Source organism: Myxocyprinus asiaticus, chromosome 6 (assembly GCF_019703515.2).
Source record: "Myxocyprinus asiaticus isolate MX2 ecotype Aquarium Trade chromosome 6, UBuf_Myxa_2, whole genome shotgun sequence".
Taxonomy (NCBI): Eukaryota; Metazoa; Chordata; class Actinopteri; order Cypriniformes; family Catostomidae; genus Myxocyprinus; species Myxocyprinus asiaticus.
The window spans coordinates 34027171-34053126 of record NC_059349.1 but is presented as its reverse complement, the minus strand read 5'-3'; the positions used below and the strand labels follow the sequence as shown (position 1 = coordinate 34053126).

The 25956-nt window shown below is 38.5% G+C and overlaps 2 protein-coding genes and 2 non-coding genes across 8 annotated transcripts in view; 3 read left to right on the top strand and 1 right to left on the bottom strand.

Annotated features, from left to right (window-relative positions):
* Positions 1-25956, bottom strand: part of LOC127442139 (uncharacterized) — a 439805-nt gene that overhangs the window by 114510 nt on the left and 299339 nt on the right. The window lies entirely within an intron of this gene.
* puf60a (poly-U binding splicing factor a) lies at positions 179-25115 on the top strand. Of its 5 annotated transcripts, XM_051699967.1 has the most exons (14): positions 301-344; positions 1215-1247; positions 2830-2882; positions 4940-5035; positions 9453-9542; positions 9719-9787; positions 10091-10252; positions 10351-10443; positions 10629-10842; positions 11150-11340; positions 11624-11680; positions 17538-17649; positions 20637-20884; positions 24402-25115. In XM_051699967.1, exons 4-14 carry the CDS (start codon positions 4955-4957, stop codon positions 24699-24701), a joined length of 1617 nt encoding a protein of 538 aa, XP_051555927.1. In that variant the 5' UTR covers positions 301-344; positions 1215-1247; positions 2830-2882; positions 4940-4954; the 3' UTR covers positions 24702-25115. The 5 variants fall into 5 exon arrangements, with proteins under 5 accessions (XP_051555923.1, XP_051555928.1, XP_051555924.1 ...); XM_051699964.1 differs by lacking the exons at positions 1215-1247; positions 2830-2882 and adding an exon at positions 4249-4309 and having other exon boundaries at positions 252-344; XM_051699965.1 differs by lacking the exons at positions 301-344; positions 1215-1247 and adding an exon at positions 4249-4309 and having other exon boundaries at positions 2846-2882.
* LOC127443227 (small nucleolar RNA SNORA57) lies at positions 6241-6378 on the top strand. The gene has a single exon (XR_007897619.1). It is a non-coding gene; the product is annotated as a small nucleolar RNA SNORA57 (small nucleolar RNA).
* On the top strand, positions 9877-10012 carry LOC127443226 (small nucleolar RNA SNORA57). Its single transcript, XR_007897618.1, has one exon. It is a non-coding gene; the product is annotated as a small nucleolar RNA SNORA57 (small nucleolar RNA).

The following is a 25956-nucleotide window of genomic DNA, read 5'->3' as shown; positions in this document are numbered from 1 at the left end:
TGAACAGTATGAGATGGGGGGAGACAACTCTCAAATATTTTGAATTTAGACTGCAGTACCCATTTTAAACGCTTGATGTCAATGTTACATATTGCTTCTTTAAGCCCCGAATATGTAAGAGTGTTTAGTGACATTTCCATGCATTTAAGGGTTAATGTGTTTTTAAAGAATACTCTCGGATTGCCACCAATACGTGTTTAGTTATTCAACGAGGGTCTTCCGACCAGAGGCCGATTTGCAACACTGCAGCTTCTCGCGAGATTTCATAGTCATCCTCGCCTCGGCCGTGTGGAAGTTAGCGCTGTAAGGTGTGCTCAATGGCGGTGGCTGTTTCGGCGGTGAATGTAATTAATTTTTATTTATCTTTTTCTTAATATGAACCCATTTACACATTTCAGGTGTGTATCTGTACATTTCGTACAGAAATATCATTTAAAACCTAATGCAATATGAACAGGGATTTGGCTAACTAGCCTAGCTCACCGTGAGCGAGATTTTCCTCAAGGCCTGCTGCAGCTGCGTGTCTTTTTTTGTTAGAACCCCAGTGATTTACAACGAGATTCGACTGCTTGCGTCATTTCTAACGGTTATTATTTGATCTAACCAGCCGCTATACCCGTTTATTGTTCTGTCAGTATCTTAAACGTTTGCGTTTACTCGCTTTCTGCATTTGTTTCGTGAGCTAACGTTAACCCATTCATAACGTCCTCCATGAGTCTACTGCACCGCTGCCTGCATGGCACAAGAGAAACGACCTAAATGCTAACGTATAATGTATTTTAAGCCACTAAACAAAGCACATTCCGGTGCTCATTCAGTTACTCATCGCTTTTGAAAAAGTGCATCCGCGTTGCATATCTAATATAATTTTGGTTTTAACGTTACACAATAAGGCGTTATGAACATGAGTTGTGGAAGGCCCTTCTCCAAAGAATGCTGCTTTTTGTAACCTTGGAGCCAGAGACTTGAAACTGTTATTCCAAAGGGATCTAGGTGAATTAGGTGGAATAAATCAGAGCAGCCCTCCTAAATGGGTGAATTAGAGCCCAGTCTGTGTTTCGTGGTCAGTGCCACAGTGTTTTGCAGACATCTCAAAGCCTTGCTATGTGAATTTAGGCTAAACAAAAATCATAATAAAGATGCAAGTTCCCCCTGTTAATTTGGGAAGGACGGAATGTAAATGAGTTTACTGAAACCTCTCTCTTTTCTTATAGACTGTGTTTTGAACAGTAAAAGCTCCCCATATACAGGTGCATCTCAATAAATTAGAATGTCATGGAAAAGTTCATTTATTTCAGTAATTCAACTCAAATTGTGAAACTCGTGTATTAAATAAATTCAATGCACACAGACTGAAGTAGTTTAAGTCTTTTGTTCTTTTAATTGTGATGATTTTGGCTCACATTTAACAAAAACCCACCAATTCACTATCTCAAAAAATTAGAATATGGTGACATGCCAATCAGCTAATCAACTCAAAACACCTGCAAAGGTTTCCTGAGCCTTCAAAATGGTCTCTCAGTTTGGTTCACTAGGCTACACAATCATGGGGAAGACTGCTGATCTGACAGTTGTCCAGAAGACAATCATTGACACCCTTCACAAGGAGGGTAAGCCACAAACATTCATTGCCAAATAAGCTGGCTGTTCACAGAGTACTGTATCCAAGCATGTTAACAGAAAGTTGAGTGGAAGGAAAAAGTGTGGAAGAAAAAGATGCACAACCAACCAAGAGAACCGCAGCCTTATGATTGTCAAGCAAAATTGATTCAAGAATTTGGGTGAACTTCACAAGGAATGGACTGAGGCTGGGGTCAAGGCATCAAGAGCCACCACACACAGACATGTCAAGGAATTTGACTACAGTTGTCGTATTCCTCTTGTTAAGCCACTCCTGAACCATAGACAACGTCAGAGGCGTCTTACCTGGGTTAAGGAGAAGAAGAACTGGACTGTTGCCCAGTGGTCCAAAGTCCTCTTTTCAGATGAGAGCAAGTTTTGTATTTCATTTGGGAACCAAGGTCCTAGAGTCTGGAGGAAGGGTGGAGAAGCTCATAGCCCAAGTTGCTTGAAGTCCAGTGTTAAGTTTCCACAGTCTGTGATGATTTGGGGTGCAATGTCATCTGCTGGTGTTGGTCCATTGTGTTTCTTGAAAACCAAAGTCACTGCACCCGTTTACCAAGAAATTTTGGAGCACTTCATGCTTCCTTCTGCTGACCAGCTTTTTAAAGATGCTGATTTCATTTTCCAGCAGGATTTGGCACCTGCCCACACTGCCAAAAGCACCAAAAGTTGGTTAAATGACCATGGTGTTGGTGTGCTTGACTGGCCAGCAAACTCACCAGACCTGAACCCCATAGAGAATCTATGGGGTATTGTCAAGAGGAAAATGAGAAACAAGAGACCAAAAAATGCAGATGAGCTGAAGGCCACTGTCAAAGAAACCTGGGCTTCCATACCACCTCAGCAGTGCCACAAACTGATCACCTCCATGCCACGCCAAATTGAGGCAGTAATTAAAGCAAAAGGAGCCCCTACCAAGTACTGAGTACATATACAGTAAATGAACATACTTTCCAGAAGGCCAACAATTCACTAAAAATGTTTTTTTTATTGGTCTTATGATGTATTCTAATTTTTTGAGATAGTGAATTGGTGGGTTTTTGTTAAATGTGAGCCAAAATCATCACAATTAAAGAACCAAAGACTTAAACTACTTCAGTCTGTGTGCATTGAATTTATATAATACACGAGTTTCACAATTTGAGTTGAATTACTGAAATAAATGAACTTTTCCACAACATTCTAATTTATTGAGATGCACCTGTATAATCTCACGAGTAACCTCACAACAAGACACCCCAGCGGAGAGCAGGCTGTAGGTAAGGGCCCTTTCCACTGCTCATCCGGAACCCACACTTCCCCTTTGTTATGAAAGGGGTTTGCAAAGGACTTTCAAGGTGTCACTTTCCCTTTAAATTATTGGAGTATTTCACATAGCCTAATTAAAAAAAAAAAAAAAAGTACAGTGGCCTCAGAAAGCAATAGTAGTTTAAAGCTCTGAACAGCTGTAACCTAAACTAAAACCGATGGAGAACATCTTCCTAGTAGATTTTAAAAAGTATCAAAGCCATTCGCTTTAAGGGCACCTTAGATGGTAAAGATGAACATTTATTGGCATATACATTCTTTACAATACAGTTTCACTATCTTGTCGATCTTTATTTTTCATCCAGGCCCTTGCCTTCTAATTTTTTGGAGGAGATTAAGCAATGTGCATGTTTTTTGCAGTAATATCCATGGAAATTATTTTATTGTCAGTCCATTTGAGATCGTTAACCCAAAAATGAAAATTCTCTCATTTACTCACCCTCATGCCATCCCAGATGTGTATGACTTTATTTTATCTGCAGAACACAAAGATTTTTATAAGAATATCTCAGCTCTGTATGTCATTATGATGCAAGTGAATGGTGGTCAGGCCTTCAAAGCTAGAAAAAAGAAAGTCAGCATAAAAATAATCCATACGACTCCAGTGGTTTAATCAATGTCTTAAGCGATCCATTTGATTTTGGGTGAGAACAGACCAAAATGTAACTCCTTGTTTACTGTACATCTTGACAGCTCTCCTCAGCGAATCATGATTTTAAGCTCGATTACACTTCCTATAGCACCATCTAATGCTCAACGCATGTGGCAAGCACATGGAAGTGTAATCGAGCTTGAAAAATCATGATCATGCCTAGAGACTGCAATGACAAGATGTACAGTAAAAAAAGAGTTATATTTTGGTCTGTTCTCACCCAAAACCAACTGGATCGCTTCAGAGGACATTGATTAAACCACTGGAGTTGTATGGATTACTTTTATGCTGACTTTATCTCCTTTTTGGAGCTTCAAAGGCCTGATCACCATTCACTTGCATTGTATGGACATTCTAAAAATATTCTTCTAAAAATCTTTGTGTTCTGCAGAAGGAAGAAACTCATACACATCTGGGATGATGACAGAATTTTCATTTTTGGGTGAACTATCCCTTTAAGAGTCATTGCCACAGAACAGTAAGTATAAAATATAAAACCGTTGGGCATGTCACCCAGGGCTTCATGTCCCAAGTCTTTTTCCCTGAATTTGGATGTCAGTGATCTTAAATTGTTGTCTCCCTGTCCAGTTCTCTTGTTCTAAGTAGGTTTGTGTTTTTTCTTTTTCTTTTTTGTCATTTCTCTCTCTGTGTCGTCTGTGCTGTAGAACATATCTCTTGACTGTACTGTATTTCCAAAGCCAATGGCTGGAGTTCATTTAAACAAAGGTACTTAAGTTTTCTCTTGTGTAGTATTGAATAAGAGGGCTCACATACTTTAGCAAATGTACTCTAAGGACATACAGTATGGTCCCCAGTGACTGACAGTATCAAGTGATTGTTTCCACTGAGAGAAGTTGCCATGTGCTATAAACGCATGGTTTCCCTTACCATTTTGTGAGAAACATGTAAATAGAGAATATACAGAAGGCTTGATTCATTATCAACTGCACATAATTATGGCCTTTCAGTTTAAAATTTCTTGAAAGCAAGACCAATACTAGACTGAAGGTGTCCAAAATGTGCTGAAATGAAAGCAGTTTTAGAGCAAGCTCAAACTTAAATAGAATCGCTTTGTAATGGCACAACATGTGAAAATGAAAATTCCAGATTTTGCAATCACTTGCCTTAAAATTAGTGTCAAATCACTTTGTAAATTAAACATGCATAGATCATACATCAAAAGAGAAATGTTCAGGTATAATATATCACAAATATCATTTGAGTTTGCTCTCAAACTAGGACATGATCTTAAAGTTGTCCAGTGTGTATTGCAGTCCAGGGTGTGCATTAAGTAAATGTGAAGTTTCACAGCGGCTCACAAACATCAAGTCTGACAGATTCCTGTGCTTTGTGCAGGGAGGTGAGGCTCTGATGATGGAGAATGGACAGAGCACAGCCTCGAAGCTCGGCTTGCCACCCCTCACGCCTGAACAGCAGGAGGCACTGCAGAAGGTGAGACTTTCCTCAGAAACACTGCCTGGCCAAAAAAAAAAAACCCTCTAATATTTCGTTGGACCGCATTTAGCTTTGATTACGGCGTACATTCGTTGTGGCATTGTTTGACAACCTTATGCAATGTCACAACATTTATTTCTGTCCAGAGTTGTATTCATATTTGGCTGAGATCTTGTATTGATGAGTGAAGAGCACATCTGAAGACTTTCAATGGGGTTAAGGTCAGGATTCTGTGGTGGCCAATTCATGTGTGAAAAGGATTCCTCATTCTCCCTGAACCACTCGTTCAAAATTTGAGCCTGTTGAATCTTGACATTGTTGACCTGGAATATGCCCGTGCTGTTGGATGAAAAAAATCCATTGATGGGATAACCTGGTCATTCAGTACATTCAGGTAGTCAGCTGACTTCATTTTATTGCCGCATAATGTTGTTGAGCCTAGACCTGACCAATTGAAGCAACCCCAGATCATAACACTGCCTCCAGAGGCTTGTACAGTGGTCAATATGCATGACGGGTGCATCGCTTCATGTGCTTCCCTTCTTCCCTGACGTGCCCATCCATTTGGAATAGTGTAAATCTGGACTCATCAGACCACTTGACCTTTTTCCATTGCTGCACAGTCCAATCTTTGTTCCCTAGCAAACTGAAGTTGTTTTTTTCTGATTTGCCTCACTAACAATTGGCTTTCTTGTGGCCACACAGCTGTTTAGTCCCAATCCTGTAAGTTCTCATCGCATTGTGCGTGTGGAGATGCTCTTACTTTCACTATTAAACATAGCCGTGAGCTCTACTGTCAATTTTTTATACAAGCGTTTTAGTGATCTCCGATCACGATTAATCAATATTTTTGCCGACCACATTTCTTCCACAAAGCTGACGGTTCATCACTATCCTTCCAGGTTTTAATAATGTGTTGGACAGTTCTTAACCCAATTCCAGTGATTTTAGCAATCTCCGTAGTTGTTTTCTTTGCTTGATGCAGGCCAATAATTTGCCCCTTCTGAAACACAGTAACATATTTTCCACGACCACGAGATACTTCCGACCTGGTTGTTTAAGAAATGAAAAGCTACGCAATGTTCAGTTAGATCTTAAAGCCCATAATCAGTATAACCGTATTGTTATATCTGCACATTTAGCTTGAAGCCAACACATCCCAAATTTTTCATTTTGGAACTTCCTTTGGTGTTCTCTTTCACGTCCTCCAGCTTTATAAGCATGTGTTTGCTCAATGCACATGTATATAAGCAGTGGACAAGATTAAAGCCAGTGCTATGCCTTCAGTACTAGTGGCGTTTGACTATCTGCTAGTACTATTCTCAATTGCTGGTACACTGATTTTTAAACCGGGATGCAAACTACTCACCTTTCAGCTAAAGTCACCTTTTCTGAATCTATTTTTCCCAAATTGTTCAGTGAATTTTTCTACCTTTTCCTTATTCGATTGAAAGCGTTACTTTAAGCTTAAACACTTAAAAGTCTTTAAATTAGACATGTCAGAATTAACGCGTTTATGCATGCGATTAATTAAAGTATAATGCTGTAAGTTTTCTTAATCGCTATTAATGCATTTACCGTTAATACAGCATAAACACTGGTGTGATGGGCGGAACCTTTGTAATGTGTCCACCTGGAGTCTTTACACTGATGGACACTTCACAGACAGACAGCACCAGAGCCCTTCTACCAAGATGAGCATTCAAGCTTAGCATAAAATAGCATAACGTGTCGGTCCCATTGACATTTTATGGCATTTCATAGGCTCTCTCCTATGATAGAGCCGCGGAGGTTGTTATCTCAGTAATTAAATGAATCTCTGACAGCGCTTTCCTGTCAGTGTTAAAATGGAGAAAGGACCTCTTAACACTATTTGATGTACAGAAGAAGCACAGATGGTACTTGTAATAGAAATCAAGTATTTTTCAGCCTATGTAAGGCACGTTTTAATTACCACAGAAGCACATCAAATCTTAACTATCACCAAAACGCAGAATGAGATGTTTTTGTTTGCAAGCGCTTTTCATAGTGAGTTCAAAGTGACGCTGGTGTTACTGCTTTGACACACATCATGAACCCAGCTTCATGGTTGCTGTAACAAAACAGATAGCCATAGTCTACTGGCAGATTAATATTATGGAGGATGAGATTTTTAAGAGGCCCTATTTTGCTTTTTGGGATTTACCTTTTCTTTAGTGTGATATAGCTGTTTGTGCATGTAAAAGGTCTCCAAATTACAAAGCACAAAGTCCACGCCGAAGGGAGTTACTCTCTCCCACAGAAAACACTGTTCCTGAACTGCCTGAAATGCCTGGTTTGCAGTCCAGCCATTACTTCCGTGACATAGCAGCGTCATTATGTAACACATATGCATAATTCCCGCCTCAGGAATGTGCTGCTCAGGAAGTCTCGGGAGCTGAAACTCGGTTATGGTAAGAGGCGTTACATTTCCGACACACGTTCTTAAGCGGTTGGCCAATCATAACAGACTGGGTCAGCTGACCAATCACAACAGAATGGGCTTTTCGGAAAGGGGAGAATTTAAAGAGACAGGAGTTACAACAGAGCGTTTCAGACAGAGGGTGAAAAGAGGTGCTGCAGCAATGTACATTATGAGAAAAAAAATGTCTGTTTTGAACATTAAAGCATGCAAACCTATTCTAGTAGACCCCCAAAATAAAATTATGAACCTGTAAATGAGCATAATATGAGCTCTTTAAGAAATGTAATGCGTATTGCAATAAATATGCAGCCTATGTGGGTTCTTTCAATTAGTCAAACTCCCACTTAGACTTTGAAATATGTTTAATGTTACTTGAATTGGTGAAAATTTTAGTGCATTGTCTTTGTAATGTGGAAGGCTTTGTTTGGAAAATGTTAAAGCATTATATTGCTACAAGTAGTTTCGTTTACTTTCCTAAGATGGAAATAAATCAATTTTGACAAGAAAAGAGGTATATACACTGATCAGCCACAACATTAAAACCACCTACCTAATATTGTGCAGGTCCCCCTCGTGCCACCAAAACTGCACCAACCTGCATCTCAGAATAGTATTCTGAGATGCTATTCTTCTGACCACAATTGTACAGAGCGGTTATCTGAGTTACCATAGACTTTGTCAGTTTGAACGAGTCTGGCCATTCTCTGTTGACCCCTTTCATCAACAAGGCATTTCTGTCCACAGAACTGCCGCTCACTAGATGTTTTTTGTTTTTGGCACCATTCGGAGCAAATTCTAGAAACTTTTGTGCATGAAAATCCCAGGAGATCAGCAGTTAAAGAAATACTCAAACCAGCCCATCTGGCACCAACAATCATGCCAGGGTTGAAATCACTGAGATCACATTTTTTCCCCATTCTGATGGTTGATGTGAACATTAACTGAAGCTCCTGATGCGTATATGGATGATTGTATGTACTGCACTGCTGACACAGGATTAGCTGATTAGATAATCGCATGGATGATTGTTGGTGCCAGACGGGCTGGTTTGAGTCTTTCTGTAACTGCTGATTTTCTGGGATTTTCACGCACAACAGTCTCTAGAATTTACTCCGAATGGTGCCAGAAACAAAACATATCCAGTGAGCGGCAGTTCTGTAGATTGAAATGCCTTGTTAATTAGAGAGGTCAATAGAGAATGGCCAGACTGGTTCGAACTGACAAGGTCTACGGTAACTCAGATAACCGCTCTGTATAACTGTGGTGAGAATAGCATCTCAGAGTGCTATTCTGAGATGCGGGTTGATGCTGTTTTGGCGGCATGAGGGGGACCTACACAATATTAGGCACGTGGTTTTAATGTTGTGGCTGATCTGTATATAGTGTCAAATTTCAGCACTTTTAAAATCTGCGATTAATTACAAAAAAATATGCGACTAATCACGATTTTTTTTTTTTACATTATCGACTGACAGCACTACTTTAAATACAACAAAAAGCTTTAAATACATCAAACAGATTAATTGAAAATATTAATCTGGAACACCTATGACTCAACGTTTTTTTACCTTACGAGTCTGTATCCCTGTTTAAAGGTCATTCTCATTGAAGATTATGTATGCTCTTTTGTTAATTTTCTCTCTGCACAGTGTAATAGACATTAGTGCAGATTGTGACAATGTTTCTGCATTAGCAGCGTACAGCTAGCAAACTTTGTTTTCAAAATCTCTGCAAAATCTAAATGACTTCTGTATTCCAAAACTTGGAAATGTGGAAAAAGCTCTATAGATAATCATATTTTCGAAATAATGACCTCTCCCATTAAGAGTTGAAAATGTTAGGTAGGATTTTTTTTTTTTCTTAGAAGAGCCCAAGCTATTCATGGGCTTTGAATAATTTCTCTACCCACACCTACTGAGATGGTTATGTATCTTTAGAGGGCTTAATTGTGTTATCTGCTCTGGATTGTAGGCAAAGAAGTATGCAATGGAACAAAGCATCAAGAGCGTTCTGGTCAAACAGACCCTTGCTCATCAGCAGCAACAGCTCAGTAACCTTCAGGTAAAAGTACCCAAGATAGTGGGAAATTGATTTAGTATTGTAACACTAATTATGCTAAATTGAAAGATGCCACTCAGTGTAATAATCATAATGTGATGTGATAACAGATAACTAGTTGTGCAAAGCAGCTACATAACAGTGATGATCTTACCAGGATGATTTGTTTTTCCTGACAGCTCCCTAATTCCCTTCAGATGGCATCATTAACAATGGGCTTTGGAGATCCCCTCTCACCACTACAGTCTGTAAGTAAACCACTGTGTCAAAAAGGTTTTTCAATTACTTTCATTGCTAGACCATTTGTAAATAACTATTAGTAAAAGACTGCTATTCCCCTCCTTTTCTTGGCATACATGTTGTTGTTCAGTACTCATGTGTGTAATGTATGGAGGTAAAGAAAGCCAGTGCTATGTCTTCGGTCCCAGCATGTTCATCGTCTGCTGGTTCTATCCTCAATCATTGGAACAAATATATGGATTACAAAAAAATCGGTACTGTAAAATGTCAGTGTATGGGCCCCATCTGATCAATTTAATTATCTGTCACAGGTTGCAGCACAGAGGCAGCGGGCACTAGCCATAATGTGCAGAGTTTATGTTGGGTCCATCTACTACGAGCTAGGAGAGGACACCATCAGACAAGCCTTTGCTCCCTTCGGTCCCATAAAGAGTATTGACATGTCCTGGGACTCTGTTACGTTGAAACACAAGGTCAGAATTCATTCAAAACTGTCAAATGTTTGAAAATGAACAATTTATGTTTTGATTGTTGCATCTTAACTGATGAGTTGCTTTTTTTTTTTTTGCAGGGTTTTGCATTTGTAGAGTATGAAGTACCAGAAGCCGCACAGCTCGCTTTAGAACAGATGAACTCTGTCATGCTGGGTGGTAGAAATATTAAAGTAAGTGCTTTGTTCAAATGAAGAAAATAAAAAAAACAGGTTTACTTCCAAGCCTCTGTGTTTTTGAGGATTAGATGTAGGCCTATGATAACTTAGAGAATCACATTCCAGATTTTTCTAAATCATTAAAATACTGTTTATTCAACATTATATGTCCGGTGTTTTGTTTTAACACTTGCTTATAGGTGGGGCGACCGAGCAACATCGGGCAGGCTCAACCAATAATAGACCAACTAGCCGAAGAAGCACGTGCCTTCAACCGAATTTACGTGGCATCCGTGCATCCTGATTTGTCAGATGATGACATTAAGAGTGTGTTCGAGGCCTTCGGAAGAATCAAGTCCTGCATGCTGGCTCGAGAGCCCACCACAGGAAAACACAAAGGCTATGGCTTCATAGGTGAGCTGGCAGCAACTTTACCCATTCGGTTGAATATAAATGTATCTGACTGAGAGCAGTCAGTCATGGCAGAATGCTGTTCTCTACATGTCTCACCAGGGGATAGAGAAGGGTGGGGGCAGGTTCCTCACATGCTTTCATAGTAAGTTTTTGTTTCTGTTGTCATTGTTTTCTTAGGCTCTGTTACGGACATTTGTGCCATAAGTACCCGCTGGTAATTACAAAGTAACTGTCTCAGAGCTCTGGTAGATTTATGCTGAGTCTTCTTGGAGGCTGTTGAGTCTTAGTCCTTTTGTTTCCCCTGTAGAATATGATAAGGCCCAGTCTTCGCAGGATGCCGTGTCCTCCATGAACCTCTTCGACTTGGGTGGGCAGTACCTGCGAGTGGGCAAAGCTGTCACACCTCCCATGCCCCTATTGACACCAACGACGCCGGGCGGCCTGCCCCCTGCCGCCGCCGTAGCGGCAGCAGCCGCCACAGCCAAAATCACAGCCCAGGTGAGCATTTTCACAATTCTGTCATCTATTGTTAGTCAGGGAGTGTGTGTGTGAGTGAGCAGCTGCTTCCTTTGGCATTTAAATCCTTCCTTTTTAAAGTAAGACAGCGTTTTATTTGCTCAGCAAGGCTAGAGCAGGCACTTGGTGCTGTATGTGAGGGCTTGATTTTGATTCAGTTTAGGCATTGACTGGCATGAAGACTCAGTTATGTTACAGCATTACTTATTTGAGACCGAGCTTTTACATGCAGAAAGATAACATAGCGTGTAAACTCCAAAAACAGATGGCATGGAATCTGTCCCAGCCGGAGAATCGGACAGAAGACTTCCTCAACTGTCTGGTAAATCCTTCAGGAAATTCTGTTCAAAGCACGCTGGTGCCTTTTTGTTTTGTGTAGTATATGAGTGTGGGGAATAGGCCTGTCGCGATTATTAAATAATCGTCTGATCGCGGTTATTTGAGAACCGTGTTTTATTGTGCATTTCAAATTCCAATCACATTTTACTGTCCGAATAAGGGAATTTTTAGAAAAATATATAAATGCCATGAATGGCATATTTGTGTGTCTCATTCAATTGAACTTTGACCGTTTCACAGAGAGCAGCTCCTATTAAACTTTTCCATCTGCAGAGGTTCGCACCAAACTCCCGCAAAAATATACACGATTGTTTGTCTATGTACTTTATGTACACTTTGGTTATGTCACATCTCACTAGTTTTCAGCATCTCTAGTCATAAATGCTGTGTTTTGAGCCGATGTGTCAAGTTAAACGTAGTTTGAAAATCGTGTCTCAGGATCCCTGCATTCTGTTGTGCCTGGTCCAGCTGTAATTGAGCACAAGAGTGCATCATCTGTGAAAGGCTGGGTTGCCACAGCTGGCGAGGTGACTGCCCTCTGCTGCTGCAGATATGCTAAAACATCAAGGTGGTACATCAAGGCTGAACTGCTATAATGTTAGGAACTTAATGCTACATTTACGTAATGGTCGGGGGCATGACTAATTGCGTAAATATTTGTAAGTGTTATTTTTCATAAAATTAATCATGCTTAATGTGTTAAATTGACAGTCTTAAATATAATAGCTATTTAGGTTGGCTGGGTTCCAAAAAATAATTGTAAATGTAAAATGAACCAAGGCTAAAGTTGACTAAAAGAGGCGTATTTTAAATATTTGAAAATATTTTGATATTTAATGCGGTTATTTGATTTTGATTATTGTGCACTTCAAATTCCAATCACATTTTAATGTCCAAATAAGGGACTTTTAAGCGAATATATAAATGCCATGAACCACGTGTTTGTGCGTCTCATTCTGTTGAACTCAGAGCGTCTCACTTGAGCTGTTCATGAATTGTGCGTGAAGATTAACTGCTCTCATGCACTCTGTTGCCTGTGCCAAACTCCAGCATAAGTATAAACAATGTATAAACTTATCTTAAACTTTGATAGTGAACGTAAAGCACTCTGGTTTGACTTAATTTAGCGATCTTGTAATGGCAGATGTTCCTGTCATTGCGGGACCATTCATTCATACACCCAGTGTTAATGACACCCAGTGACACAGAGCCTACTTACTCTATTTCTGTGAAGATGATAAAAAGAAACACAATCTCAAAGGTCTTCGAGAGAAATAAGGTCTCGTTGGTTAAATCGGAGGCACTTAAATTAAAGAATGTAGGACAGAAATATTTTACTATTGCATATATTATATCCATTCAGGTTGGCTGGGTTCCAAAAACAACAGTGTAAATGTAAAATGGACGAAGTCTAAAGTTGACCAAAAAGATACATATTTTTAGCATTTATATTTTGATATGTAAAACATTATTTTTCATGTCATAAGTTTTAAAGCCTTAAAAGGGAATCTTATATCACCATATTATTATTTGATTTATATATTTAATGTTAAATATAAAAAAATGACACTTTATGGTGTTTGAAACACACATGCACCTTAAGAAATATGACAATTTGTTGAACAATGAATCGTGAAAGCCTTAAAATTGACAATTGTCATAATCGCAATTATTTGTTTGACAATTAATCGTCAGCCAAATTTCATAATCGTGACAGCCCTAGTGGGTAGAGACTTATCTTCAGGACCTCCCATTAACAGTGATGCACATTGTTTTATAGTGTGCTTGATTTATTAGACAGGCCCATTGTACTTGATAGCTGATTGCAGTTCCAGCTCCAGGTGACTTTAACTAGCACCTCTTCCAATATTTTTGAGCCACATTATGCCTTTTATATGAAATCTGGGTTCTGGCCCAAATAAGTAAAATAAATTGAACATTAAGTGGACATTCTGGATGTGAGCTTAACCTATAAGGTTATTCATGTTATTATTCATTTCAATGGGTGTGACTTTAATATTTTAATTCTGAGATGGCCATTTGTGTTTTAAATTGTGGATTACCTCACACTTGGTGAACTATCATGTATATGTTACATCATAGATTAAAGTTGCTGTACCATATACTTATAAGAATATGTTCTAAGTCTGTATGGTCAGTGATGTAATTGTTCTGTGTTGTCTCATGCTTGTTACTCAAAAGAAAACTTTAAATATATATTGTGTAAGATTGTGTAAGCAGTTAAATTCATAGGTTTATTAATGTTATTTAGCAGTCTCTAAATAACTGTAATTGTTAATTCAATTTACAAAAAAAAATGTAATGATCAATTTAGCTTGTCACATGTTCTTGACATTTATTTCTGGTCTTGGGCCTGGTTGCATGAAAACACAGCTTTACAGTAAACACACCCACTTTATCAGAGTAGACACTGTAAACCATTGTTTATATGAATGTCTAGCAACTCGCAATTTCCCCTAGTCAGTTTTCAGTTTATTTATTTATTTAGTGCTTTTCATAATACATGGGTTTTAAGCAGCTTTACAGAAAATAGTGCCTTAATGCCCCCAGTGAGCAACCCAGAAGAGAATGTGGCAAGGAAAAAAAGCTCCATAAGATGTTTGGGTAGAAGAGGGAGAAAGATATTGGTAGAAACCAGTCTCAGCTGGGGGAGCCCATCCTTCTCTGGAAAGGCACACATTACAAATAAATGTACATATGCCAGATATTGTCTAAACCTAAGGTTCAATTCTGGTTATATGGTTATTGAATGAATTATTACATTTGATATGTTTGAAAGATAGTGATTAAATTTGAGAGAGTGATAGATTGGTGAATATGAAGGATTTTGTCATCTTAAAAGTTCAGCTGTTAGATTTTTGGCTGATTAATTCCCAAAAAGTAAGATCTTAAAGTGCTTGAATGGTTGAAAAGGATAGTTTACCCCACATTGAAAGTCATGTCATCATTTACTCATGCACATGCTGTTCTAAACCTGTATGACAACTTCCATGGAACTCTCAAGATGATGTTGGCCAGAATGTCACCATTTACTTTCATTGTATAGAAAAAGGATGGCTAACAAAAGAGAAAGCCAAACGGGTTTGGAACGACATGAAACCCTTGAGAGATGCCCATTAGGTTTTAGTATTAAGTCCAAGAACAAAAACATTAAGAATGTGTTTGCAGATAATTTGTGTTTACATAAGCTTTAGGGACAGCTGAGCATGCAGCACATTGCCTTGAAAAAGTACTCCACCCCAGTGCAGTTTTAACTTTTTATTGTGTCAGATTCCAAATTAAAATTTGTAAAAGTATGGGGTTTTTTCCCACTATATACTAAAACATAAAAAAATGTCCAAATCAAAATGAGGGAAATAACTGTGGAAAAGCACAAATCTGTGGAAGGATACAAGGCCATTTCAAAGGCAATGAACTTACCTCGGAGCTCAGTGCAGTCCATTATTCATAAGTGTAAGAAATATGGAACTACATCCCCCCCCATCCACCAAGAATGCCACTTGTCAGAGAGGCTACTGTAAAACCAACCATCACTCTGACTGAGCTACTGAGCTAAGTCAGTGGCTGTGACTGAAATAAATGTCCATGGCTCCACAATTTCAAAACTATTGCACAAAAAGGGGCTGTACAGGAGAGTGGCTAGGAAGAAGCCTTTGCTGGAAAAAAAAAAGCACATGCTTGCCCGTAAAGACTTTGCAAAATGTCACTTGAAAGATACTGCAAAGATCTTGTGGTCTGATAAGACTAATGTGAAACTTTTTGGCTTATAATAAACTGTATGTGTGGCGCAAAGTCAACACTGCACATCAGCCACATAACACCATCCCCACAGTGAAACACGCTGGTGGTAGCGTCATGTTTTGGGGTGCTTTTCAGCAGCAGGGACTGGCAGTCTTGTGAAGATTGATGCGATAATGAATGCTGCAAAAACAGAGATTTTGGACAAAAACCTACTCCCCTCTGCCAGTAAGTGTAAAATTTGGAGGAAGTTTGTATTTCAGCAGGACGATGACCCAAAGCACAAAGCCAGAGCAACACTGGAGTGGCTGTAAATGAAGAAAATTGGTGTCCTTGAGTGGCCTTGCTAGAGTCCTGGCAGGATTCACGAAACGTTCTTAAGAAGAAATTTCTTCTTAACAGTTAAGAATATTTTGTATTCCCGAATAAACTTCACAGTTGTCTTCAATTCTAAAAGGTAAGATGTTTAATGAATTAACTCGGTTTTTCATGTTGAGTCTGAAGTTGTAGTGGGCTGTTTACGTAGTAATGTTATTTTAGACAAAAAAATTTTTTAATTTTAGTTTTGTTTATATTTTTATTTTCAGCTTGTAAACTATGTAAATGTTATCACCAAATTCAAACAATAAATGTTGTTTTGAAGCTTCTTAATGTGGTGACCAATCATGCTAATTCAAACGGATGCATTGCATATAGCACTCTTCACGATCTGTAGAGTTCATAGAAACATAATTATAACATTAGAAAGCTGATACTTTTTCACCCCCCCATCCACATACCTATCATAGTTGGGCACAGTGGAGACAGTCTCCACCACCTTTTCCCATTTACCCGCCTCGTACTTTCCGACATGATATTGTCAAGCTTCCTAAGCAGTAAGTTCCTCAAGAACATCCAGCTTTTGTCTACTGAAGTTTGTTTCTTTTCTTTTCCTCCATGTCAAATTAAATGTTATCAAATGGTTGGTAGCAAGTAAATTATCATTTGACGGTTAATGTCGTTAAACTAACACATCTCACGCACTTTACATAAAAAAAAAAAAACTTATAGTGAGGTGCTTGCTATGTAAAAAAAAAAAAAAAAAAAAGGTTAATAGATACATTTACCATTGCAATTTACCAGTGTTGAAGTACTGAATTTGTTGTAGGTGATTAGACAAGGCAACTCCATTAGCAGGCTGATCAGACAATGTCAAAGCCTGTCTTTTTATTCTTAAGAAAAATATTAAGATGTTCTTAAGAAAATATTTGAGAACTTAAGAATTTTTCAAGAATTGCACTTAGGAACGTTCTTACGAACTTCTTATAATTTTCCCCAAGAACTTACATTTTTTTTTACATTTTCGTGAATCCTGCCCCTGACCTCTGTGGTAGATCTTAAAATTGTTGTCCATCGCCGATCCCCAACTAACTTGGTACAGCTTGAACAATTTTGCAAGGAGGAATGGGCTAATATTGCTCTGTCACATTGTGCAAAGTTGATAGACACTTATCCAAAAAGACTGATGGCTGTAATAGCTCCAGAAGGTGGTTCAACCAAGTATTAAAGTAGGGGGATGAATACTTATTAGTTTGACATTTCAGTTATTGATTTTTTATTATTATTTAATGCTTAATTTTATTTTTATTTTTAGCACCATTGCAGAGTTCAGTGATTTAAAAAAAAAAAAAATGGTTGGGGCCGGAGTACTTTTTCAGTGCACTGTAACTTATGCTGACAGTAATTTTGATTGTCAGTGGTTGTGTATATCCTGGATGCTGGAAGTGGTGTTCTTTACCTAATACCCCACACAAATATCCAAGTACTCTTGGAGGTAGTAGTTGTGTGCATTAGGAAAGAATTACATATTTTATTGCTTATTATACATTGCTTACAAAATTAACATTTCCCTTTAGTCTAAAGCTTGAACTGCCCATTTTTATGCAGCTGGCCCAAGGCTTGTCTGTGTGTGCAAAGGTTTGTGTTTGTCTTGCCTCTTGTCCCGTCCTGTCTCTTGTTTGTCCTCTTGTGTTGGTGTTGTGTGTGATTTTAACGGGCGCTGTCCAGGCGGTGTTCCTATATGTCCCACTCTGTTCTTCCAGGAAGCGGTAGCAGGAGCATCCATCCTGGGAGCGATGACCGCAGGGACGGGCCTGAGTCTGCCCCAGCTCCCTCAGGGCGTCATGGCAGCTCAGGCCCCAGGGGTCATTACAGGTAGGCACATACTGATGTAATCGAAGGGGGTTTATAGTAGTATTGTTTATCTTGTGTCAGTACTGTGGCCCTCTGAAACCACTGTTTTAACATATGTGCCTTAACCTCTTATACTCTGCAGGGTTTTTGGGCTGCCGCCTGACATTTTTCACACTCAAATTTAAAAGCTCCCTGTTCACACATACAGTGGACTAATTTCATAAACTTTCTAATTTTACAGATAACCCCCTAAATTTTAAGAAATGATTTAAATAATAAATAATATTGTATATGTTTACAATTTTATGATACATTGTTTTGTGGTTATTTTTTTTATGTCTAAAGTTTAAAAGCATGTCATTTCAGTTCTGTGTCCTAATTTTTCAAGCAAAACGTCTTATTTTATTCCACTGGATGGCAGAAACTACTAGAAAAAATTATATTTGCTCTCACCTTCCATCACATTATACAGATCTGAAATGTAGGTGGTGCTGTAACGAATTTTTAGTGCTCACCCATAGACAAATCTTTTTTTGAAGTGCTGAGAGCTTCCACACCGTTTTGTTGAATATCTTGGCTTCTGAGTTCTCATATTTTGTTGTAAAATTCCTTTGACAACATTTTACATTTGATTATTCACCCAAGCAAGCTAACAAACAAGTAATTTCTTTAATTTTAAAGCTAACAGCACAAGGTAAGATTTGATATAAAGTTTGAGGCTATTTTTGGCTTACAGATCAGTGGTCAGCAAAGAAAAGAGACGTTTGCATTTTATGCCTTACAGAAATAAATTTTCACTGATTTTTTTTAAAAATAATTCAAACTGTGGTATTATGGCAGAAACATAAACTGTACAGTCACCTTCTTGAGAATGAGAGCTTTCATTTGATATGACTTGTTTAAGTGCTATGTGAAGGACTTTTATATTCATTTTTAAAATTTCTATAAACCTAACCTCTAGGTGGGGCCAATTTGCGACAAATGTTTTTCCCATCACATGTGAAAGTGATGGGGTTCCCTGAAAAGCACAGATTCTAAGCTTTCAAATTATACCACATATGCCTAACCTTTGCATACATGGACTTCAGGGTGTTAAGTGTTAAAACGGCTTGCCATATAGTGCCTCCCCACAGAGTGTAAGAGGTTAAGGCTGATTCACACCAAATGTAAAAATGTGACACAAATCGGCAACAGAAGGTCTATTCATACCAAGATCGAAACGAACATTCATCTGGCTAAATAAAAAAACAAATTCACCCCAGTACAAAAGGGTTGGTGCTGATCAACAATTTTAGTGTTTTGATGCATTTTTGAAGATTGCACTTTTGTGTAGGTGTGTTTCAAATAAAAAGTTCTATTGCTTGGCTTGAAAGGTCTATAGGAATCCATTTTCAAAATCTATTTTTATTAACAAATATTTGGTCTTGGTCTTAATAGGCCTTTAAAGTCCTATATGTCTTCAGAGTATGTTTGTTTCTGCATGGTGTGTTGTGTAAGGGTGGTTGCCTTTAAGTTGGTTGTAGATTGCATGAATTACACCATTTTATGTTTTTTTCAAAAACAGGATTGTTAGGAACATTTACAGGAGTCTGACTTTTAGATAGATACTTTACTAACACATGCATCATACAGCCCTTTTCTTTTAATACCCTTATTAAGTCCTTGTGCTCAGACCTGTGTGTTTTTTTACTTAACGATCAAACTCATTCTGAAAACCCACCGTAATCTCCTTTTTTTTTTTTTTATGTCTCAGGTTAGATTTTATGTGCAAACTCTTTCTCTCCCTCAGGTTTCTGTTGTCTCCTACACAGTTTAACGTGGCCTGTCGTGGGACCTGTCCACTAATAGATTTCTCTTTTATTTTCTCTTCTCTCCTTGTCCCTCTCTCTTTCTCTATCCTTTTCTCTCTCTTCCCCTCCCTGTCTTTATTCTCCACATTCACCCTGACCATGGCCTCTTAACTCTTCCCCTTTGCTGCACACTGATCAACCAAGTTTGAAGAGGACTGTTTCTAGCCCCTCCCCTCATAAACAAATCTCTCATTCCTATTGGCCAGTGAGTCTCTCAGATCCTGTTGTGTTTTTTGTGAAATTGATCTTGATATGCATCAGCGTGACCATCCAAACACGTGGATGGCCAACTGTTACAAACTGGAGAGGAAAATTACCCTTGTATTGCTCTGTCACATTAACACTTGTACTTTGCTGTGTAGTTTCAATAAATGTAAAATATTGTAAATTAAAAAAAAAAAAAAGTGCTCACATATAGTGGTCATAGAGGCAAGTAATAAACACTTACAGAATTGTCCTGGAAATAAAGCTGTTTTTATTTTATTTTTTGCCATTGCAAATTAACAAATGTGTAATATCAGTGCCAGAACTTTAATCCGCCATCTGTCCATCTTTTACATAGGCAGCTCATGTTGGTTTGATTAAGCCATTTAAACTCGAGTTAGGATTTTTTTCAAAATCTGTAATCCAAGACCAAAATTTCAAACTGTAACATCCTAGAACTTTCAAGCTACATCTGTCAAACTCAGCGCAATCCTTTAGCCTGTTCTGATTTGGCTTGCTGTATCTTTTCTAACTCATAGAACATACAGTTTACCACAAACCAACCCATACTCCATAGACTTACTTGACTCTAGACAGACAAACTGGAACTTTGAAACTTCAAGCATTTAAAACTGTTTTAAACTTTCTAGCATGACATTGTAACGCCAAAAACAAACTGTCCTTTTCTATTTTTTTAAGAATCATTTCATGCGAAAAATGCGAGTTTAACAGTTTTTGGTCCTGTTGTCAACATAAGATGCGAAGTAGTTTAACAATAACCTCATCCTTGTAAAAAAGGGAAAATAATGACTTATTAAACAGTTCTGTGTAGGTCCTGTAGTCTGGAAAAAAGCCCATCTCACACTCAAAGTGAGGGCTTTTATAGGAGTCTATTAGGGCTCCATGTATCTCTTAGATTACTGTTAATATGTTGACTCGTGTGTCTGTGTGCAGGTGTGACGCCAGCTCGGCCCACACTGCCTGTTGTGCCTCAGGTGGGCCTTGTGAATCCGGTATTGGCCTCTCCACCATCATTGTCAGCTGCTGTGGCTGCAGCCCAAGAGGCCAAGAAGGAGAAGGAAGAGGAGGAATCGGCTCAAGATGGCACGGGTCAGGAGATGCTCAGTGAACAGGAGCACATGAGCATCTCGGGCAGCAGCGCCAGGCATATGGTCATGCAGAAACTGCTGAGGAAACAAGAGGTTGGTTCTTCAATAATTATTAAAGGTGCAGTATGTAAGATTCAGAAACCCTTGTTATTAATGACACCTGTGGCCGTTAAGTGAACTGCAGCCAGCTACCTGTTGCTCGTGTTCACGCTCATGCACACACTCCATATGGACGTGAGTGAGCAACAGTGACGTAACGTACAAAGAGACTGAACGTGATTCACCGGCATCGTGCTGACAGATGAGGTAGCATAATTAAAATTACTCAGATTCTTTTTTAAATTGTTTTACTACAAACTTTGAGAATGTATATTATATTTGGTGGATGATGACAGTAGCTGTTTATAAAATAGACTGTACATTATAAATATGACACAATTCAGTATTGATGTGATTCCATCACAACTGTCATTTTGATATATCGATGCACTATTGTTATAATAATAGAATTACCAAGTTACGTTACACTAATGAATGGAGATTTTTGCATTATCTTTCATGTGTTATTGTAGTTTACCTTGCTGAATAATTACAGATTAACATTGTTTATGACAGTTACTGTGCAGGCAAGATCAAGTTAAAATTACACCGATCAATCCTTATGGCACTATATTTCACATGCTTTGCAGTTATGTAAGCTTACCTGTCCAATAAGAACACCAATTCAGGATCTGTTTTGATCCCCAAAACCGAACGAAGGTCCCTCCAAGAATCATATGCCCTGCCGATATTCACTCTAGTTTTCGCTCGACCACGATCACGTTTCCGCTTACCCAGACGGGATTCAGTAGATAATTTTTTATTTTTTTTGCTTACTCTGAGTTTGTGTAGGAGTCGGTGTTGTGCTGGGAGCCGGACGTTTGCTGGATTCCATTTCTAAGATAAAGTTACCCAGTGTCGCAGTTTGTTGTCACTGTTGAATAGTGGAAGAGAAGCACTGAGGCAAGGCTCTCGGGAGCATGCATAAACGTCAATCCTTTGGATTTTCCTGACAAAACCGACCCGCTCCCTTTGCATGAAAATCAGTCTACAGGCTTTAATAGGCAACCTAGGAAGTCCAGGAAGGGCTCATTTTTTAAGTTGCATTACAAGCTGTTCACACACTGGCAAAAAAAAGGCGAATATTACATGAAAATTGTTACATACTGCACCTTTAAAGTAATAAATTGACCCTAAAATGAAAATTGTCATCTTTTACTCACTCTCATGCTGTTCCGAACCCATATGACTTTCTTTATTCTGTGGAAGGTAAGATATTTTAGGCAGTATGTTAGTCTCAGTCACCATTCGTTTTCATTGCATCTTTTCCCCCGCAATGAAAGTGAAATGGTGACTGGGGCTGTCATTCTGCCTAACATCTTTTCTGTTCCATGAAAGAAAGTCATACAGGTTTGAAACAACACGAGGGTAAGTAAATTACTATTTTCATTTTGGTGTGAACTATCACTTTAATAGGCAAGTGTGTGTTTTGTTGATGCTAGGGGTGTAACAGTATGAAATGTCCAAGGTATGATAACATTCACAAAAAATACAGCTGTATCACGGTATTAAGGTGCCTTGCTAAAATTATTAGCTGTTTAATATTTCTTTTCCAGAAATAGTCACACCTGAATATAAGTCGCACCTGGTCAAAATCGCATTGTTCAGAGAAAAAATAAACAAGTCGCATGTCTGTATAAATCGCACTGACAGAGATTGTAAGAGGCAGGCACTAGGACCTGGGAGCAGCCGCCCAAGTCCCAACTTCCCTTCATCCGCTCATAAGTCAAACACGCTCTGTTATGAAGATTAAATTACCTTATGGAATAGAGATCTCTATGCTTTGTTACTCTATGCTGTATACAAATAAAAAGCTTTTATGGTGCATTCACGTCACGTCGGAATTACAGTAATTCCGAGATTCCGGCTTGTAAAAAGTGTTCATGTCTATGTAGAGCTCGTAATTGCAATTGTAAACTCTGAATTCTATGAAAGCTCCAACTTGACAGTTGTGAGGTCATCTGAAAAGAACCAATATGGCAGCTGAAGGTAGTGAACATATTTCTGTATAATATTCCATGTTATTATGCCATTGATGCCTGGAGCATTTATTTTTGTTCTTAAACATTTTGCCAAAACATATAGAGGTGAATTAATGAAGTGATAAACATTTTACTGTTATCAACAACAAAGCCGTTTTGGCATTATAAGTGTTGCCATAGAAACTAATAACTTCTTAATGGCTCAGAGAAGAACCTCTGAGTTGCCATATCGTAATTACAGTAATTCCTACATAACGTGAACAGTTTAACAGTTTGCCTTTTGTATTCTATTCCTTCATTAACGTTAGAGACAGTCTATCTTTGGATATTTCTGATATTTGAACCCTCTATTGCTGTGCATTTATCTGGTTCACGGGGGGCCTGGGTAGCTCAGCGAGTAAAGACGCTGACTACCACCCCTGGAGTCGCGAGTTCGAATCCAGGGCGTGCGGAGTGACTCCAGCAAGGTCTCCTAAGCAACCAAATTGTTCCGATTGCTAGGGAGGGTAGAGTCACATGAGGTAACCTCCTCGCGGTCGCTATAATGTGGTTCTCGCTCTCGGTGGGGCGTATGGCGAGTTGTGCGTTGATGCCACAGAGAATAGCGTGAAGCCTCCACACCCGCTACGTCTCCATGGTAATGTGCTGAACAAGCCACGTGATAATGACCTTATGACAGTGCTTCCCAACAAATGTATTCGTTCTTGTTTTAATTCTATACTGTATCCTACACTTCCATACCGCACTGGTATTCTACAAATTTATGACAAGCCAACTATAAAAACATTGTGAACCCATTATATTAATTTTCCAGTGGCTCCTAAAGCAAAGGAAACTCACTTTGAAATACTTAATGTATATCCATCAAGTGAATTTTTAAGAATTAGATTGAATTTTGACCACAACATTTGTATTTTTTTGTCAAGTTGATGTAGAGACAACCGATCATCTTTTCTTTTTCTGTACGCACTCAAATATTTTCTAGGAATATGTTCAATTGGCTGGAAACACAGGTCCAATCGCTACCTATATTGTCTAGAAATCTTAATTGTATTTCTTGGAGGACAAGAAGGTAGAATTTTGCAGGTGTATTAAGACAAAACTTTTAAGTTTTTAAAAGAGATTTTATGTAATTATTCACCTTCTTTAATGTGTATGAGAAATAAACAAGGCTACAAATTAGCCAGAATTGTAAAAGACCTGGATTTGTTAGATGAGTAAAAAGACCCCTTTTTGGTTTTTCTTTTTCTCATTACAGTTGTGTTTAATACCTTTTTGTTTTTCTGTCTTTTAATTATGTGCCTTGCTTTTAATGTTTATTCCAATCATATTTAAATTGCCATATTTTTGTTTGTATATTTGCATTGTCCAATAAAATATAAAATGTCAACGGTTTGATATGCCTCTTTTTAAAACAGTGGAATACCGTGAAACCGTTACATTCCTAGTTGATGCTCAGACATCGCTTGTGCAGCACAGTAGTGGATAGTGGATAATCTAAAGCATTTTCCTGTACGCTCTTTCCACAGTCTACGGTTATGGTGCTCAGGAACATGGTCGGTCCAGAGGACATCGATGATGATCTGGAAGGAGAAGTAACAGAGGAATGTGGAAAATTTGGAGCCGTTAATAGAGTGATTATTTACCAGGAGAAGCAGGGCGAGGAGGAGGATGCTGAAGTCATTGTGAAGATCTTTGTAGAGTTTTCTGCTGTGTCTGAGATGAACAAGGCCATTCAGGCACTAAACAACCGCTGGTTTGGAGGTCGAAAAGTCATTGCAGAGGTGTACGATCAGGAGCGATTTGAAAACAGTGACCTCTCTGCATAGACTGACAAAAATACATCTTTGTAATTTTTTCTTTTCGCTCCATCTCCCCTGTTCCTCTCTCAATTACACAGACACAGCTGCCAACCACTCTTCTCAGTGGTGCTAGCCTTTATAACTTGTAATTATTTTTTATCGATGTTGATATGTTATTAATGACCCCTTCTGGGGACAGAGGCAAGGAAACGCTCATGGATTTATTTTTTATTATTGTTGCTGTTCCTTAATGTGAATGACTGAATGTCCCCCCCCCCCATTTGGGGTAATTGGTTTAAACCCCCCAACCCCTGCCACAGATTGGTTATCATTAAAACTCAGTTGCTTTGTCTCCCTCTTATCCCTCAAAATATTCTCATTTGCCTATGATGATGCTCATCATTTCAAATGTCAAGAAAAATAAATTCTTCAAGTATCACATTTGGGTCTATTGCAGTCTTTTCTCTTTAATAATCCATTTTTGTTTTAATAAAATTGTCTGGAGACTTGAGACTTTAACAGGCACTGTAATTAAAGTGTAATCAGTGGTAATATAACAAAGTGTTCAATATCTTTGCGAGATAAAATGCAGCCTAAAAATAAGAAGGTTAACCTATTGCACGTTTGAGTTAAAATCAAACATTGAATGTTTCTTAGGAGTTGTGTAAATTTGTACTACGATAACAGGAAAAAAGCAAAAACAGTGAACCTTGAGCCAAATCAACATCAATCTAATTCATGCCTCTTGTCCAAACGCTGGATTCACATTGGCCACGTCTTTTTTCAAGGTTCATACAACAACGGTGGACAGTCACTTGCACTTTTTTTATCAGCCTGCTTGATCGTGATTGGTTAATATATCAACGCCCCTTTCAAGGCAAGTCAGTCCACTCTGCGTTCATCTTTGGAACGCTCTCGGGCAGCTATTTACTTTGTAAACAAGCGGCATAAAAGCACAGATCCCATCTACTTGAATGTGGAAAGACCGAAATTTCCAAAATGGTGGGTCAATATTACGATCAAAAAACATTTAATGTCATCAGTCAGATTACGCTAAAAAACGCTTTTTTCAGGCTCGATTACCTCATGTGCTTTCTTGTTGATTGACAGCCGATGTCTTTATTTAAAAGGTGATTGGCTCTTTTACTTGAAAGGAGGTGTTCCAATTTCTCCCATATATTTTAATACCAGTGGTCGGTCTCTTCTAAACTATCTTGGTCTATAAACAACAAGGGCAAAAGTCCTGCAGTTTATTTATTATTTCCTTTTAGTTATTTTGTGT